The 15710-nt window shown below is 39.7% G+C and overlaps 1 protein-coding gene and 1 long non-coding RNA gene across 6 annotated transcripts in view; one reads left to right on the forward strand and one right to left on the reverse strand.

Annotated features, from left to right (window-relative positions):
- UBE2U (ubiquitin conjugating enzyme E2 U) overlaps positions 1–5335 on the reverse strand; it is a 70231-nt gene extending 64896 nt beyond the window's left edge. For 3 of the 5 annotated variants that reach the window (XM_059884920.1, XM_024989797.2, XM_024989796.2), the window contains exons 1-3: positions 4831–5330; positions 3419–3500; positions 2332–2424 (exon numbers count right to left, since the gene is read on the reverse strand). In XM_059884920.1, the coding sequence (XP_059740903.1) occupies positions 2332–2424; positions 3419–3500; positions 4831–4896 (241 nt within the window). In that variant the 5' untranslated portion in view covers positions 4897–5330. 5 annotated transcript variants of the gene reach the window in all.
- A 13-nt stretch (positions 5336–5348) lies between these two features.
- LOC132344895 (uncharacterized) lies at positions 5349–13382 on the forward strand. Its single transcript, XR_009493962.1, has 3 exons — positions 5349–5660; positions 7755–7830; positions 13142–13382. It is a non-coding gene; the product is annotated as an uncharacterized lncRNA (long non-coding RNA).
- Positions 13383–15710: the final 2328 nt, after the last annotated feature.

Here is a 15710-nt window from a genome sequence, read left to right on the forward strand (position 1 = left end):
TTCTTAAGGAAGCTGTTCTGCCCTCTTCTCTTTTTCTCTCCCCTTCCCACTGGCTGGAAATAGTGACAGAATAAATGTCTTAGGTCCAGAAATGGCACCCACAAGTTGAGGATGGTAAAACCTTTCTGCCAGCTTTGTTCTGTTATATGTACATTGGAAAGTCATTTGAAAAGGTTAGCCTATGTCCTAATACAGTCAATTAACTAAATTATTAATAGTATTTGGGAAAAAATGCACACACACACTTTTGTGTATGTAGTTATTGTGTTTTTAAAATTAATTACATTTTATTCTTCAAAGTATTTTTCATTTAATAAATTGTCAACACATTTTTCGACAAGTTTTTTCAAAAAATATTTGAACACCAACTCTATGCCAGGGAGTGAAGATTCTAGGGACATAACAATGACCAACGAGTAAAGTCTTCATATATCTTTCTTGTTATGTTTAAAAGCAATGTATATAGCTATAATACATTTTACTTAAAAATTCCTATATTTATGTACATTGTAGCTATTTATGGACATTTCCCTTTTCTGTATATCCAATACTGTTACTGGAAACAAATCTTTATTAATTATATATGAATAAGAATATTAAACATATTCTTTATATAGAACCTTAAAGTTTCCATCCCAAAGCTATTAGAATAAATGAATTCAGCAAAGCTGAAGGAAAAAAAATTAATATACAAAAATCTATTGTATTTCTATACACTAATGATGAAACAGTCCATCCTAAATAGTCAATGGAAGGACTAATGCTGAAGCTGAAGCTCCAACACTTTGGTAACCTGATACAAAGAGCCAACTCACTGAAAAAGATCTTGATGCTGGGAAAGACTGAGGGCAGGAGAAGTGGGTGGCAGAGTTTGAGATGGTTGGATGGCATCATCAACTCAGTGAATATGAGTTTGAGCAAACTCCAGGAGATAGTGAAAAACAGGGAAGCCTGGTGTGCTGAAGTCCAAGGGGTTGCAAAGAGTCAGACACAACTTAGCGATTGAACAACAATGATGAAATATCATAAAAAGAAAGTAAAAAAAAAAAAATTCCCATTTAAAATAGCATAAAAAACCCTAGAAGTAAATTTAGCCAAGGAGGTGAAAGACCAATGCCCTGAAAACTATAAAACACTGATGAAGGAAACTGAAGATGATTCAAAGAAATGGAACAATATCCCATATTCTTGGATTGGAAGAATTAATATTGTTAAAATGGCCATACTATTCAAAGCAATCAACAGATTTGATGCAACCCCTATCAAAATATCCTGAATATTTTTCACAGAACTAGAACAAATAATCCTTAAATTCATATGGAGCCACAGAGAAATCTTGAGAAAAAAGAATGAAGCTAGAGGTATAACCCTCTGAGAGTTTAGACTATGCTACAAAACTGCAGTTATCAAAACAACATGGTATTGCCATAAAAACAGACACATATATCAATGGAACAGAACAGAGAGCCCAGAAATAAGTCCATGCGCTTGTGGTCCATTCAACTATAACAAAGGTGGCAAGAATATACCATGGAGAAAAGACAGTTTCTTCAACAAGTGGTGATGGGAAAACTGGATAGCTGTATCAATAAGCCAAAACAATGAGATTAGAGCATTCCCTCAACCATATACAAATTAAATTCAAAACAGTTTAGAGACCTAAATGTAAGACCAGAAACCATAAAATTCCTAGAAGAAAACATACATGGAATACTCTTTGACATAAAATATAGCAATATTTTCTTGGCTCAAGTCTCCCAAGGCAAGCAAAAATAAACAAATGGGACCCAATTAAACTTAAAAGCTTTGCATAGCAAAGCAATTTCATTGACAAAATGAAAAGACAACCTATAGAATTGGAGAAAATATTTGCAAATGATGTTACCGACAAGGGGTTAATATCTAAAATATACAGTTTACACAATTAATATTAAACCCCCAAATCAACCAAAAGTGGGCAGAATACCTGAAAAGACATCTTTCCAAAGAAGACATACAAATATCATTCATGTTCAAAATTATATTTTGAAGAATGTTTAACACTGCAGGAATAAATGTATTATGTCATTTTAAATAAAAATATATGCATCTTTGTGTAATAACTCAACTATGGAGATAAAATACATACATGGAAGAAAGGAAATAAACCTCATTAAATGTTGAGAATAGTATCTGAGTTAGGATTCAGATGATAATTTTTTTCCTGCTTTTTAATATTTTCCCCAGTAAGTATGCTTACTTTATAATGTTAAAAATAAACATTATTGAACACTAATGAAGAATAACATTAATATGGACAGAATTTATGATAATAATTTATTTGTTCCTTACCATTTGGATGAAAAGGAATTGTTCTGAATTTCACAACTGGAGGGACAAAATTATACTCTGCTGTAAAATTTATTCTCAGTTGGAAGACTGCTCCTGTGATACAGAAATAAAAATTTTTACTAAAGTGTCACAGATTAACTGTAACCTAATATTGATGTTTATGCCTACAGTTTATCTTCCCCAATGTCCCTAGAGTTTTACTATAATAAGTAAATTGGATTAGAGGATGCCCAGACACCTCTAGATGGTATAATAGACTCCTCACAATCTAACCCAGTGTTTTCAGCCACATTCTCACCAACCCTTTTCATCCACTAACTCTGTCCTTCTAATACCAGCCTATTCACTGGGTTTCTCATATTTACTCTCTGCTCCAGAATCCTCTCTCTTCAGGTCTCGCTAAGCTGTTTAGTCTACCTGCCCTTCCTTCTGATTCTAAACCTGGTGAATCCTCAGACATTCTTCAGGACCCAACTCAAGTGTCACTTCCTTGGGAAGCTGTTCCTGACTCTCCAAGGTAAAATTAACTAATCACTGCCTCCTCAGTATTCCATTCAAAATTCATAACAGGACATGTTTTTATTTTATTGTAATTATCCACTTACATGCTTTTCTCCCCTATCTCACTAAGCAAATGTATCTTGTTAATCTGCAACTCTAAGAGGGCATGGTCATTAAAGTTTATGGTTGCCTAGTCTTCTTGAGAACTTGACTTATGGACATCTGTGGGAAAATCATAGAGGGGAAAAAAAAAAGAGACATAATTGTGGGATTTTTCTGTCAGTAAGCATTTTGTTAGTTATTCTCTGAATTCATGGAAGACTATTAGATGATATTCTCAGTTGATATGTTTTCCTATGTCTGCTTCGTAAAAACATGATAACATTAAGACTGGGCATAAAGAAAAATTCAAACCTGAAATTTCCATCCATGTTGACAAATGGCAAAAAATTAAGCCATACCATGAAAAAATTAACATGTGAAAACTTAAGGGATTCTAGAAAATTTGTACAGTGCAACCTTAAAGAAATTAGGCTAATAATATAAAGGCTTTAAAAAAAAATAAATTGGTTTTCAAAGCACAAACCATGCCAAATTGTATTCTGTAGACCTTCAATGTCAACATCCCATTGCATCATATCTTCACTTATAGGAAAGGCAGTAATACCCTAAACATCAAGAAAAATTAAAGCAGAAAAAAAGATTAAATATTTATTGCAGCTTGGGAAATCAGATATTAGGTTACAATGAATTCCAAAAGCTCTAAATTTTTCTTTTATTGATAAAAATTTTTGATTTGAGAAGGTGTTATATATTGTCTTATTACACAGAAGTTAAGGTAGATTCCAGAAAATACATGCAATAGTAAATTTTAAATAAATCATTAGTATGAAAATCACAAATGGGATGGGAAGGTCAAGAATGGAATATGTGACTTATGTAATTCTATAGGCAATTTAAGATTCAAATTCAAAAAGAAAGGAATAGTTGGAAAGCATGTATTTCTTCATAGCTTTAAAAAAAAACCCTACAGATGCTATATTAGGCATGAAGTAAGAAATTTTCATTAAGAAAAACTCAACTCTAAAATTATGCTCAAAAAAAAATAAAATAAAATAAAATTATGCCCATATATAAAAATAAAATTTTCCTACACTTGAGGCATTATTCCAATGGAGGAACAAGAATGCATTACTGTGCAAAACAATGAAGACCCAGCATAAACCAAAAATAATAAAATTTAAAAAATAAAATTATAAGGGAAAGACATTTAGGTGTTATATGTCACAGCAATTGGCAAAAAGTGCACTAGACAGGAAGAAACAGAACTCAAGACTTAAGAGCAAGAGATTTTGGAGTCAAAAAACCCTGTGATGGAATCTCGAGCTCAAATATTTACTGAAAGCTTTCTGAGGCTTAGGTTTCTGGTAGGTTAAAACAAAACACTACCTACTTATTTTACAATATTGTATTGGTAATTGAGGGGCTTCCCAGGTGGTACAGAGGTAAAGAATCCACCTGCCAGTGCAAGAGACCTCAGGTTACATCCCTGGGTGGGAAAGACCCCCTGGTGAAGGAAATGGCAACCCACTCCAGTATTCTTGCCTGGAAAAATCTCATGGACAGAGAAGCCCGGTGGGCTGCAGTGCATGGGGTTGCAAAGAGTCCGACACAACTTAGCCACTGAACATGCATGCACAATTGATAATTAGTGAATGCAACCCTGCACCTACTAGTTATTTTCTACCTGATAGACTGTTACATTCAGGGATTAAAGTCCATAAATACTCAGCATAGTGTGCTCAATACTATTAACTATTATTATGAAATACTAATAGTTATTATGAAACAGATTATTATACTGAAATAGTTTCATTAAACAAGTCTGTAGTGCAAATTAGATTTAACTAAATTATGCCCTGTGGAATAAACACAGATTAAACTGCTTTTAAAAACTCGTACCCCAAAAAACACACCCTTCATGTCTCCAATACTCACCTCATAATTGTTGTTCTTCAACTCTTGGAATTCTCTTTTTAGCAAGATGTAAGCTCTGCTGTACATGATAAGGCAAAAAAGCCTCTGATCCTGTCCCCTCACTACTAGGGTTCCCTCTGAGGCAAGTGTCTGAGGTTATGGGTCACTCTCCTATACCTAGTTAACTTGGTATAAATACTTGCTTTCTCGAGCTTCAGAATGCTGTATACTCCCAAGAGATGTGGACCTATGTTGGGCACGTAGCAGCGACTTTCTTTTCTCCTTTGACTCTTCTAAAGGAGGACTTCAGAAGGAAGACTTGAGCGCTTTCTCTACTGCGGTGTGTCCTTGCGGGGCCAGCCCACAGCCCAGCCTGAAGGTAAACGTGGATGAAACCCTGAGACTACTCGTGCTGCTTGTGCATGAAGTGGGCGTAAGAGGCGTTAAGTTTAGGGTGTGCTTAACCAGTCACCGTCTCCGCTTCACAGGTGTAACTGTGTGCGGGTTGGGCAAGAAGATGCAAATCGGTTGCCAAGCAACAAGACTAAACGGAACTGTAGAGGAGGTGGGCACTTGGCCGCTCCTCATCCAATCAGCGATGTGGGGTGGCCTCTGGAAACCTCCACAGCCAATCATCCAAAAGGTTCAGTTTGAAAGGCCAATGAGAAGCGTTGTTAAGGCCTCCTTGCCCACTCTATCTCCGCGCCCGGTGCGACTGCTACGTCCGTCCATTTTGTTGGCGTAGGGGGAAAAGTCAGAGGGTCTAGGGTTTAAGTCTAAGTCAGAGAGGACTTCACTAGAAGTCCTCAGAAATCATCTTTTCTTTTTCTTTGAATATGAGAAACTATCAGGTAATATATGACCGACAGTACTGGTCTGCGGTTGTTTATAATAACTTATATGGCACTTCTCTTGTGGCTCAGCTGGTAAAGAATCCGCCTGCAATTAGGAAGACCTGGGTTAGATCCTTGGGTTGGGAAGATACCCTGGAGAAGGGAGAGAGTACCTACTCCAGTATTGTGGCCTGGAGAATTCAATGGACTGTATAGTCCATGGGGTCACAAAGAGTTGGACAGGACTCTGCGACTTTCACTTTCATATGGCACTTCAGCGGTCATGATATGTTCACGTACATTATTATATCATCGAATCCTTCAGTTACTCTGGAAGAATGCTCTGCAACAGGACATTGCATCTCGTCAAAAATTCTCATGTCTTGCTGACTTTTGCCACTTTCTGTTCGTTCTATCTAGATATTTACCACGTTCATTTCATCCTTCTACCCCTCCATTTTTCCTTCACTCATCATTCAGATTTACCTTTGCCTACGAGTCCTTATGAAATCACCCAAGATTAGGCTCCTTTCTTGTGATCCTAGAGGACCATATATTTACCTCCTTGTTAGCGTTTATTGGGCTTCCTCGGTGGCTCAACGGTTAAAAAAGAAAAATCCATTTGCAATGCAGGGGCCGCAGGAGACATGGGTTTGATCATTGTGTTGGGAAGATCCCCTGGAGGAGGGCACGGAAATCCACTGGAGTATTCTTGCCTGGAAAATCCCATGGACAGAGGAGCCTGGCGGGCTACAGTCCATAGGGTCACAGAGTAGGACAAGACTGAAGAGACTTTAGCAGGCAGGCATAGCATTTATCAGGCTGTATCACAATTACCCATTGCTTTCTTCAGCCAACTGTGAGCCTCTTAAAGGTGCTAATTTGCCCATGTCAACTACAGAAGCTGGCATCTTTTCTCAGAGTACTTTTTCTTACTGTTTACTAATTTTGTGGAAAACAGGACATCAGTTTAATTAGTTCATTCATTTCACAGATATTCATTTTGCACTTCTCATGTGCTGTACAATTCAGATGAAGTGACTACCTTTTTGGCTCCAGTATTCAATAAATATACAAAACAAAAACAAGTGTACAGAGCAAAAATCATAATTTCAGATCACACATACTATAGACAATAAAACAGTAATGTAATAAAAAGTAGCTAAGGGTTAGAAATGGTCAGGGAAGTCCTCTGTCAGGAGTGGGCAGTGAGGTGATACATGATAGTTTGGACGAGAAGGAGCCAGTTATTTGAAATGTTGAGGGCAAAGAGTTCCAGGAAGAGGAAAAGACAATAGTTCTCAGTCAGGAAAAAGCTTGGCTTCAAATGGGAACTGGCAGGGCCTGAGAGAATATGATGGAGATGTGATTAGGTTGGAGCTCTACGTGTAGGGAAGTTTGGGTTTTATTTGAATAGAAGTGGGAATCATTGGGAGAAGGAAATGGCAACCCAGTCCAGTGTTCTTGCCTGGAGAATCCCAGGGACGGGGGAGCCTCGTGGGCTGCTGTCTATGGGGTCGCACAGAGTCGGACACGACTGAAGTGGCTTAGCGGTAGCAGCAGCAGGGCATCATTGAATGGCTTTAGGGATGAGAGTGTTATTCTCTACATTTACAAAATTACTCCAACTTCTTTGTGGAGAATGGATTGTAGGGGAGACCACTTAGCAGACTCCCATGATCATTTTCATGTCCAGGTAGGGTAGTTGAGAAATTTCCAACAATATCTTCACTTTACTAACATTTGATACAATAGAATGATTTGATTTTGTTTTATAAAACTGAATATTAAGGAATTTTTCTTATGAAAACATCAACTAGGACCTGAGATTGAATTTTGGTGGGACTCTCCTTCAAAGCCTGACAGATTTTTCCCTTGCATTTATGGAACACTGGCAACATATGGTGGGAGCAAATAAAGAGCTGCTTCCATGAGAAAGGAGTGGGAACCAATTAGGGAATTTTAACCAGGTTTCTTTGATGATACTATGGTCTTTCATTCTGCTTTAACAGGAGAAATCTGTGATAGTAAATGCAGACTCTCTGTATAAAATTTTGTTCTAGGAGAAATTCAGTTCAGTTCAGTGGCTCAGTCCTGTCTGTCTCTTTGCAGCCCCATGTACTACAGCACACCAGGCCTCCCTGTCCATCACCAACTCCTGGAGTTTACTCAGACTCACGTCCATTGAGTAAGTGATGCCGTCCAACCATCTCATCCTCTATCGTCCCCTTCTCCTCTCACCTTCAATCTTTGCAAGCATCAGGGTCTTTTCAAATAAGTCAGTTCTTCGTATCCAGTGGCCAAAATATTGGAGTTTCAGCTTCAGCATCAGTCCTTCCAATGAATATTCAGGACTGATCTCCGTTAGGATGGACTGGTTGGATCTCCTTGCAGTCCAAGGGACTCTCAAGAGTCTTCTTCAACACCACAGTTCAAAAGCATCAATTCTTCAGCTCTCAGCTTTCTTTACAGTCCAACTCTCACATCCATCAGTTCAGTTCAGTTCAGTCGCTCAGTTGTGTCCGACTGTTGCGAGCCCATGAATCGCAGCACGCCAGGCCTCCCTGTCCATCACCAACTCCCAGAGTTCACCCGAACTCATGTGCGTCGAGTTGGATCACATCCATACATGACTACTAAAAAACATAGCTTTGACTAGATGAACCTTTGTTGGCAAAGTAACGTCTCTGCTTTTTAATATGCTGTCTAGGTTGGCCATACTTTTCTTCCAAAGAGCAAACGTCCTTTAATTTCATGGGTGCAGTCACCATCTGCAGTGATTTTGGAGCCCAAAAAAATAAACTCTGTCACTGTTTCCCCATCTATTTGCCATGAAGTGATGGGACCAGATGCCACGATCTTAGTTTTCTGAATGTTGAGTTTTAAGCCAACTTTTTCACTCTTCTCTTTCACTTTCATCAAGAGGCTCTTTAGTTCTTCACTTTCTGCCATAAGGGTGGTGTCATCTGCACATCTGAGGTTATTGATATTTCTCCCTGCAATCTTGATTCCAGCTTGTGTTTCATCCAGTCCAGCATTTCTCATGATGTACTCTGCATATAAGTTAAATAACCATGGTGGCAATACACAACCTTGTGGTACTCCTTTCCCTATTTGGAACCAGACTTTTGTTCTGTGTCTAATTCTAACTGCTGCTTCTTGATCTGCATACAGATTTCTCAGGAGGCAAGTTAGGTAGGTGGTCTGGTATTCTCATCTCTTGAAGAATTTTTCATTTTGTTGTAATCCACACAGTCAAAGGCTTTGGTGTAGTCAACAAAGCAGAAATAGATGTTTTTCTGGAACTCTCTTGCTTTTTCAATGATCAGTGATTGAACATCTGGATTGAATATCCAGATTCAATATTCAACATCCAGCTTGAACATCTGGAAGTTCATGGTTCACGAACTGTTGAAGCCTGGCTTGGAGAATTTTGAGAATTACTTTGCTAGCGTGTGAGATGGGTGCAATTGTGCAGTAGCTTGAGCATTCTTTGGCATTGCTTTTCTTTGGGATTGGAATGAAAACTGACGTTTTCCAGTCCTGTGGCCACTAGTGAGTTTTCCAAATTAGCTGGCATACTCAGTGCAGCACTTTCACAGCATCATCTTTCAAGATTTGAAATAGCTCAACTGGAATTCCATCACCTCCACTAGTTTTGTTCAAAGTGATGCTTCATAAGACCCACTTGACTTCTCATTCCAAGATGTCTGGCTCTAGGTGAGTGATCACACCATCATGATTATTTGGTTCATGAAGATACTTTTTGTATAGTTCTTCTGTGTATTCTTGCTACCTCTTCTTAATATCTTCTGCTTCTGTTAGGTCCATACCATTTCTGTCCTTTATTGTGCCCATCTTTGCATGAAATGTTCCCTTGGTATCTCTAATTTTCTTGAAGTGATCTCTAGTCTTTCCCATTCTATTGTTTTCCTCTGTTTCTTTGCACTGATCACTGAGGAAGGCTTTCTTATCTCTCCTTGCTATTTTTTGGAACTCTGCACTCAAATGGGTATATCTTTCCTTTTCTCCTTTGCCTTTCACTTCTCGTCTTTTCATAGCTATTTATAAGGCATCCTCAGACAACCATTTTTCCTTTTTGCATTTCTTTTTCTTGGGGATGGTCTTGATCACTGCCTCCTGTACAATGTCATGAAACTCTGCCCATAGTTCTTCAGGCACTCTGTCTATCAGATCTAATCCCTTGAATCTATTTCTCACTTCCACTGTAGAATCATAAGGGATTTGATTTAGGTCATACATGAATGGTATAATGGTTTTCCCTACTTTATTCGATTTAAGTCTGAATTTGGCAATAAGGAGTTCATGATCTGAACCCTGTCACCTCCTGGTCTTATTTTTGCTGACTGTATAGAGCTTATCCATCTTTGGCTGCAAAGAATGTAGTCAATCTGATTTCAGTATTGACCATCTGGTGATGTCCATGTGTAGAGTCTTCTCTGGTGTTGTTGAAAGAGGGTAATTGCTATGACCAGTGCATTCTCTTAGCAAAACTCTATTAGCTTTTGCCCTGCTTCATTCTGTACCCCAAGGCTAAATTTGCCTGTTACTCCAGGTATTTCTTGACTTTCTACTTTGCATTCCAGTCCCCTGTCGTGAAAAGGACAACTATTTTGGGTGTTATTTCTAGAATGTAGGTCTTCATAGCACTGTTCAATTTAAGCTTCTTCAGGGTTACTGGTCGGGGCATAGACTTGGATTACTGCGATATTGAATGGTTTGCCTTGGAAACCAACAGAGATCATTGTCGTTTTTGAGATTGCATCCAAGTACTGCATTTCAGACTCTTGCTGACTATGATGGCTACTCCATTTCTTCTAAGGGATTCTTGCTCACAGTAGTAGATATAATGATCCTCTGAGTTAAATTCACCCATTCCAGTCTATTTTAGTTCGCTGATTCCTAAAATGTTGATGTTCACTCTTACCATCTCCTGTTTGACCACTTCCAATCTGCCTTGATTCATGGACCTAACATTCTAGGTTCCTATGCAATATTGCTCTTTACAACATTGGACTTTACTTCTGTCACCAGTCACATCCACAACTGGGTGTTGTTTTTGCTTTGGCTGTGTCTCTTCATTCTTTCTGGAGTGATTTCTCCACTGATATTCAGTAGCATATTAGGCACCTACTGACCTGGGGAGTTCATCTTTCAGTGTCCTATCTTTTCACCTTTTCATACTGTTCATGAAAGTTCTCAAGGCAAGAATACTGAAGTGGTTTGCCATTCCCTTCCCCAGTGGACAATATTTTGCCCACTAGGAGAAATTATGATAAAGTAGAAGATAAAATTAAAGCATTCTCTGTTTTGAATTTTTAGAAATTGAAATTTATATGGTACTTTAGTCTTGTGAGAATCAAATTTAGTGTATTCTCATGTGCTAAGTTGCTTCAGTTGTGTCACTCTTTGAGACCCTATGGACTGAAGCCTTCCAGACTCCTCTGTCCATGGGGATTCTCCAGGCAAGAATACTGGAGTGAGTTGCATGCCTTCCTCCATGGGATCTTACGAACCAGTGATCAAACCCAAATCTCCTGCATTGCAGAATGACTCTTTACCATTGAACCTCCAGGAAGCCCCCATATATTCTCACACCTCAAATCTATTGCTAACCTTACCCTCTCCTTGGGACATGAGACTAGTGCCCCCAGCTGCCTAGTTCTCACCAAGCTGTCCCAAAGACATTTCAAACTCAAAATGTCCAAAAATAAATTTGTTACCTTCCATTCTCTCAACCAGCCTTCTGTTCCATTTGTTTTACCCAGTTTCCCTAGCTGGAAACTTGAAGTTTGCTCTGACCCCACTTCCTCTTCATGACTCTAATTCAATCACATACTAAAACCAGCTGCTTTTCTAGCTTCTCAGACATATCACCAGTTCCTGAGTTCACAGCCTTGCCATCGGTTGCCAAAGCACAGAACGTCTTTATACTGCATTCTTTGTCTCCAGACCTGCCTTTTATAAAACTTAACAGTAATTTAAGCTAACATGTCATTATGTAATTCTTTGCTTAAAATACTTCAAGGACTCCCCTTCATCACTCTAGCTTATTCTGCCTCCATCTACAGAGTTTTTATGTAGATCAACTTCTTGGGGTGTGGGTAGGGTGGCTGAAATTGTGGACAATGTGTCTGTATATCTATGTGTATAAATCTGTGCATATAGACTTTTGTTAGAACAGGGACAATGAATTCATTAATTTAATAATAGCCTCCTGTGATGTAAAAAGCATAAGAAACCATACACTATAGTACAAAGAATTGAAAAGAGAAATGTTGCACTGCATTTCTTATGGTAGGCAGAATTGTAAGATAACCACCATATCTCCACCCCCTGCATAATCCTCAGGACTGTGAATATGATGCGTTTTTCTTCTGCGATTAAGTTGACTTTTGAGGCATAGTTGACTTTAAGAAAGGCAGATTATCCTCGGAGAGCCTGACCTAATTTGGTGAACCTTCAAATGGGACTGGGCTCTTCCCAAAGTCATTGAAAGCCTGAGAGGGACTCCATATGAGAGAGATCCTCAGCTGACTCTTTTGAAAATGGAAGGTGCCATATGGCCAGAAATGTGGGCAGCTTCTAGGACCTGAGAGTGGCTGCTGCCTGACAGCTAGTAAGAGAATCAGGGCCTCAGTCCTACAACCATAAGCAACTCAATTGTGGGAAAAACACACAAGCTTGGAAGAGGACCTGAACTTCAAATCAGAACACAATCAATACTCATTAGACCCTGAGCAGACAATTTAGTCATGCTGTACCCAGATTTGACCAAAAGGGCTATGGGCTAATAAATGAGGATTGTTTTAAGATATTGAGTCTGTGGGCTTCCCAGGAGGCACTAGTGGTAAAGAACTCGCCTGCCAGTGCATGAGATGCATAAGACATGGATTTAATCGCTGGGTCAAGAAGATCCTCTGGAATTGGAAAAGGCAATCCACTCAAGTATTCTTGCCTGGAAAATTCCATGGACAGAAGAGCCTGGCAGGCTACAGTCCATGGGGCTGCAAAGAGTTGGACACGACTGAGCAACTGAACATACATTAAGTCTGTAGTCTTTGTTTTGGAGCAACAGCTAACTTATACAGCTTATTACCCAACATGCATCGCTATTGACCAAAATGAGTTATATGGCAAAAGATCAGTCACTTATTGAACTAAGTTTATCTGATTTAGTGGAAAAAAACCAACTGATAGACATTAACATATGGCTTTAGACAATGTTAGGGGATAACATGGGTATGGCACCCTGAAAAATGAAGTGAACCATGCCTCATGCACAAGTTTTCATAATCCTAGGTGAGCAAGGCAACTGAGAGTCTATTTTATTAAACATTTGCAGAGTTAGAGGCCATCTCCAGCTTTAACAACGAAGAATTCCCTCCCTCCCTTTTAAAAAACAATTCTTTCCCTAAGGAGTGGAACAGATGTTTTCATTTTACTTAAACTAAAAGACTGTTTTCCTCATCCACCAGGAATATGTACCAGTACAAAGTGTTAACCTCATTTGGATTTGAACCCCCATCCTCAAGAGCAAAAGAAGGCTGAGGATCGCCAAATGTCAGCTCAGCTGTGAGAAGTGTTTTAAATCATATTTTGACGTACGTTACGCTGTTAACTAGAAAATGAAGTGCAGCACACATGCTTCTAGTAACTCTGGTTTCAAATCATATGATCCCTTCTTTGTCTTGAAGACCTTTTGATGTGCGTTCCCAATATTGAGTTTCTCTGCTTTTAATAATCTTATATTCCTTCCTCAATATAAATGTCATGAAAAATACTGAATGCTAATCTTCAAAGATCAAACAGGAAGAAAGAGGTAGGCAGCATAGCTCAGTGACTTGAATTCCTGAAATTTCTCATTTAAACATTTTTATTTTAGCTTATAAAAGCCTAGGCTCAAAGAAATGCTTGGTTTTCCTTTGTAAAGTTGAAGTTGCAGGCACTCCCAAATTTCAGAATTCTGTTAACTGTAAAATAATTAGGTCTCTCCTTGTCAAGGACCTGAGATGCAGGGATCTATTGGATCCCCTAACAGAAGGGGACTCAGAATCAATATATGCTGACCCTTATGTCATCTTCTTTGCTTTGGCCTGGGTGACTGAAAGTCCAGCTTTGCCTGGGTCTGGGGGAATTCCTGGGGAAAAGGACTTTCAAAGAGCTAAAACTGTCATAATCACTGGTAAGCTGGCACCATTGGTCATCCTAGCTTGGGCATCAAGAACTTTTGCAGGGTGGGAGTTGTATGGAAAGAAAGTGAAGTCACTGAGTCGTCTCTGACTCTTTGCAACCCCATGGGCTGGGGCCTATCAGGCTCCTCCATCCATGGGATTTTCCAGGCAAGAATACTGGAATGCATTGCCATTTCTTTCTCCAAGGGATCTTCCCGACCCAGGAATTGAACCTGGGTCTCCCGCATTGCAGGCAGACGCTTTACCGTCTGAGCCACCAGGGGAGTTGTATACACTGCTCTTTTTTGGAGGTTGGTGTTTAAAGGTTGGCTCAGTTTGTTTTTCATGCAGGCTGGTGCCCAAACCTTGTAATCAAAGTTCTGAAACATTGTAACCGACCACGACCTTAAAGAGCCTTTCCTGGACAGGCCTCCCTCCATATCCTCTGTTTTGGTGGTAGTTTAGTCACTAAGTCGTGTCTGACTCTTTGTGAACCCATGGACTGTAGCCTGCCAACCTCCTCTGTCCATGGGATTCTCCAGGCAAGAATACTGGAGTAGGTTGCCATTTCCTTCTCCAATATCCTCTGTTTTAGCTCCTCTCAGAAGTACCTAGATGATAGTATTTGATGCAAATTTCCTGAGTTGTTTTGCAGATGTGAACACCCCACCCCCACCCCAAAGGAGAAACTACTTGATGCCTATAAGCTCATAGCCCCAGGCCTCCTGGAGCCTAAAGACTGATAAAGTTAACCCCCATGACCCCACCCTGTTGCCTCACCATCAGCCAATCAGAGAACTGTGCACACACTGATCACTATCCTGCGACCCCTCACCCCCAACCTGCCCTTTAAAAATGCTTTGCTGAAACCCTTTGGGGAGCTTGAGGCTTCTCAGGGCATGAGCCGGTTCCTCTCTTTTCATGACCTTACAATAAACCTTTCTCTGCTCCAAACACCGATGTTCCAGTTTGTTTGGTCTCTTTGTGTGTAGTCGGATGCAGGAACTTGCATTAACAGCATAATCCCCAGAATCACATCAGGAGAGGATTTTAGGGTTGCCTATGATGGGGCATCCCTGGTGGTTTACCAGTGAAGAATCTGCCTGCCAGTGCAGGAGACACAGGAGATGCCGGTTTGATCCCTGGGTTTGGAAGATCCTCTGGGGAAGGAAATGGCAACCCATTCCAGTCTTCTTGCCTGGGAAATCCCATGGACAGAGGAGCCTGGTGTGTACAATCCATGGGGTTGCAAAAAGCCAGACACAACTTAGCGACTAAACAACAACGATGATGATGAAGGAATGCAGTGTCTGCCTGGGTTCTTTACTTGTACTGAAGTGTTTTAAGAAAATTATGTCTCCTTTGTTCCCAACATGGGAACACCAGTCACTGAGAGATAATGCAGTTTATAATATCTAAGTATGACTATGACTATTATGTGTGAGTGTGTGTGTGTGTGTGTGTGTGTGTGTGTAAGGGGAGGGTACTGGTTAAAGGATATAATTATTCTAGGTTTCTGTCACATATATATCTACAAAGAGGGATGAAGCATTTCATATACCTTCCCATAGTCTCTCAGTTGCCCCCAGGGGAGTTCCAGAATTTCAACATGGAAGGACCTTTGAGGTGGCAGTCGGCTTGGAGGGGGTGAAAGGGGTGACATATGGTTTAGGGATGGCTTAGGGATGTGTCCTGAAGCTGTTTTTACTTAGTGTGTGTTTATTAGGGGTGGTTTGAAGGGAGATGATGAAACTTATTGACAGGTTAAACCTACCCCCACTTCACTGGCACAGAACAGAGTGTTCTACATTATGGCATATGCATGAATAATTAAGTAGGATATTTGTGCTCTAAATATTTTGCCACATTAGAA

Source organism: Bos taurus, chromosome 3, assembly GCF_002263795.3.
Source record: "Bos taurus isolate L1 Dominette 01449 registration number 42190680 breed Hereford chromosome 3, ARS-UCD2.0, whole genome shotgun sequence".
NCBI classification, from domain to species: Eukaryota; Metazoa; Chordata; class Mammalia; order Artiodactyla; family Bovidae; genus Bos; species Bos taurus.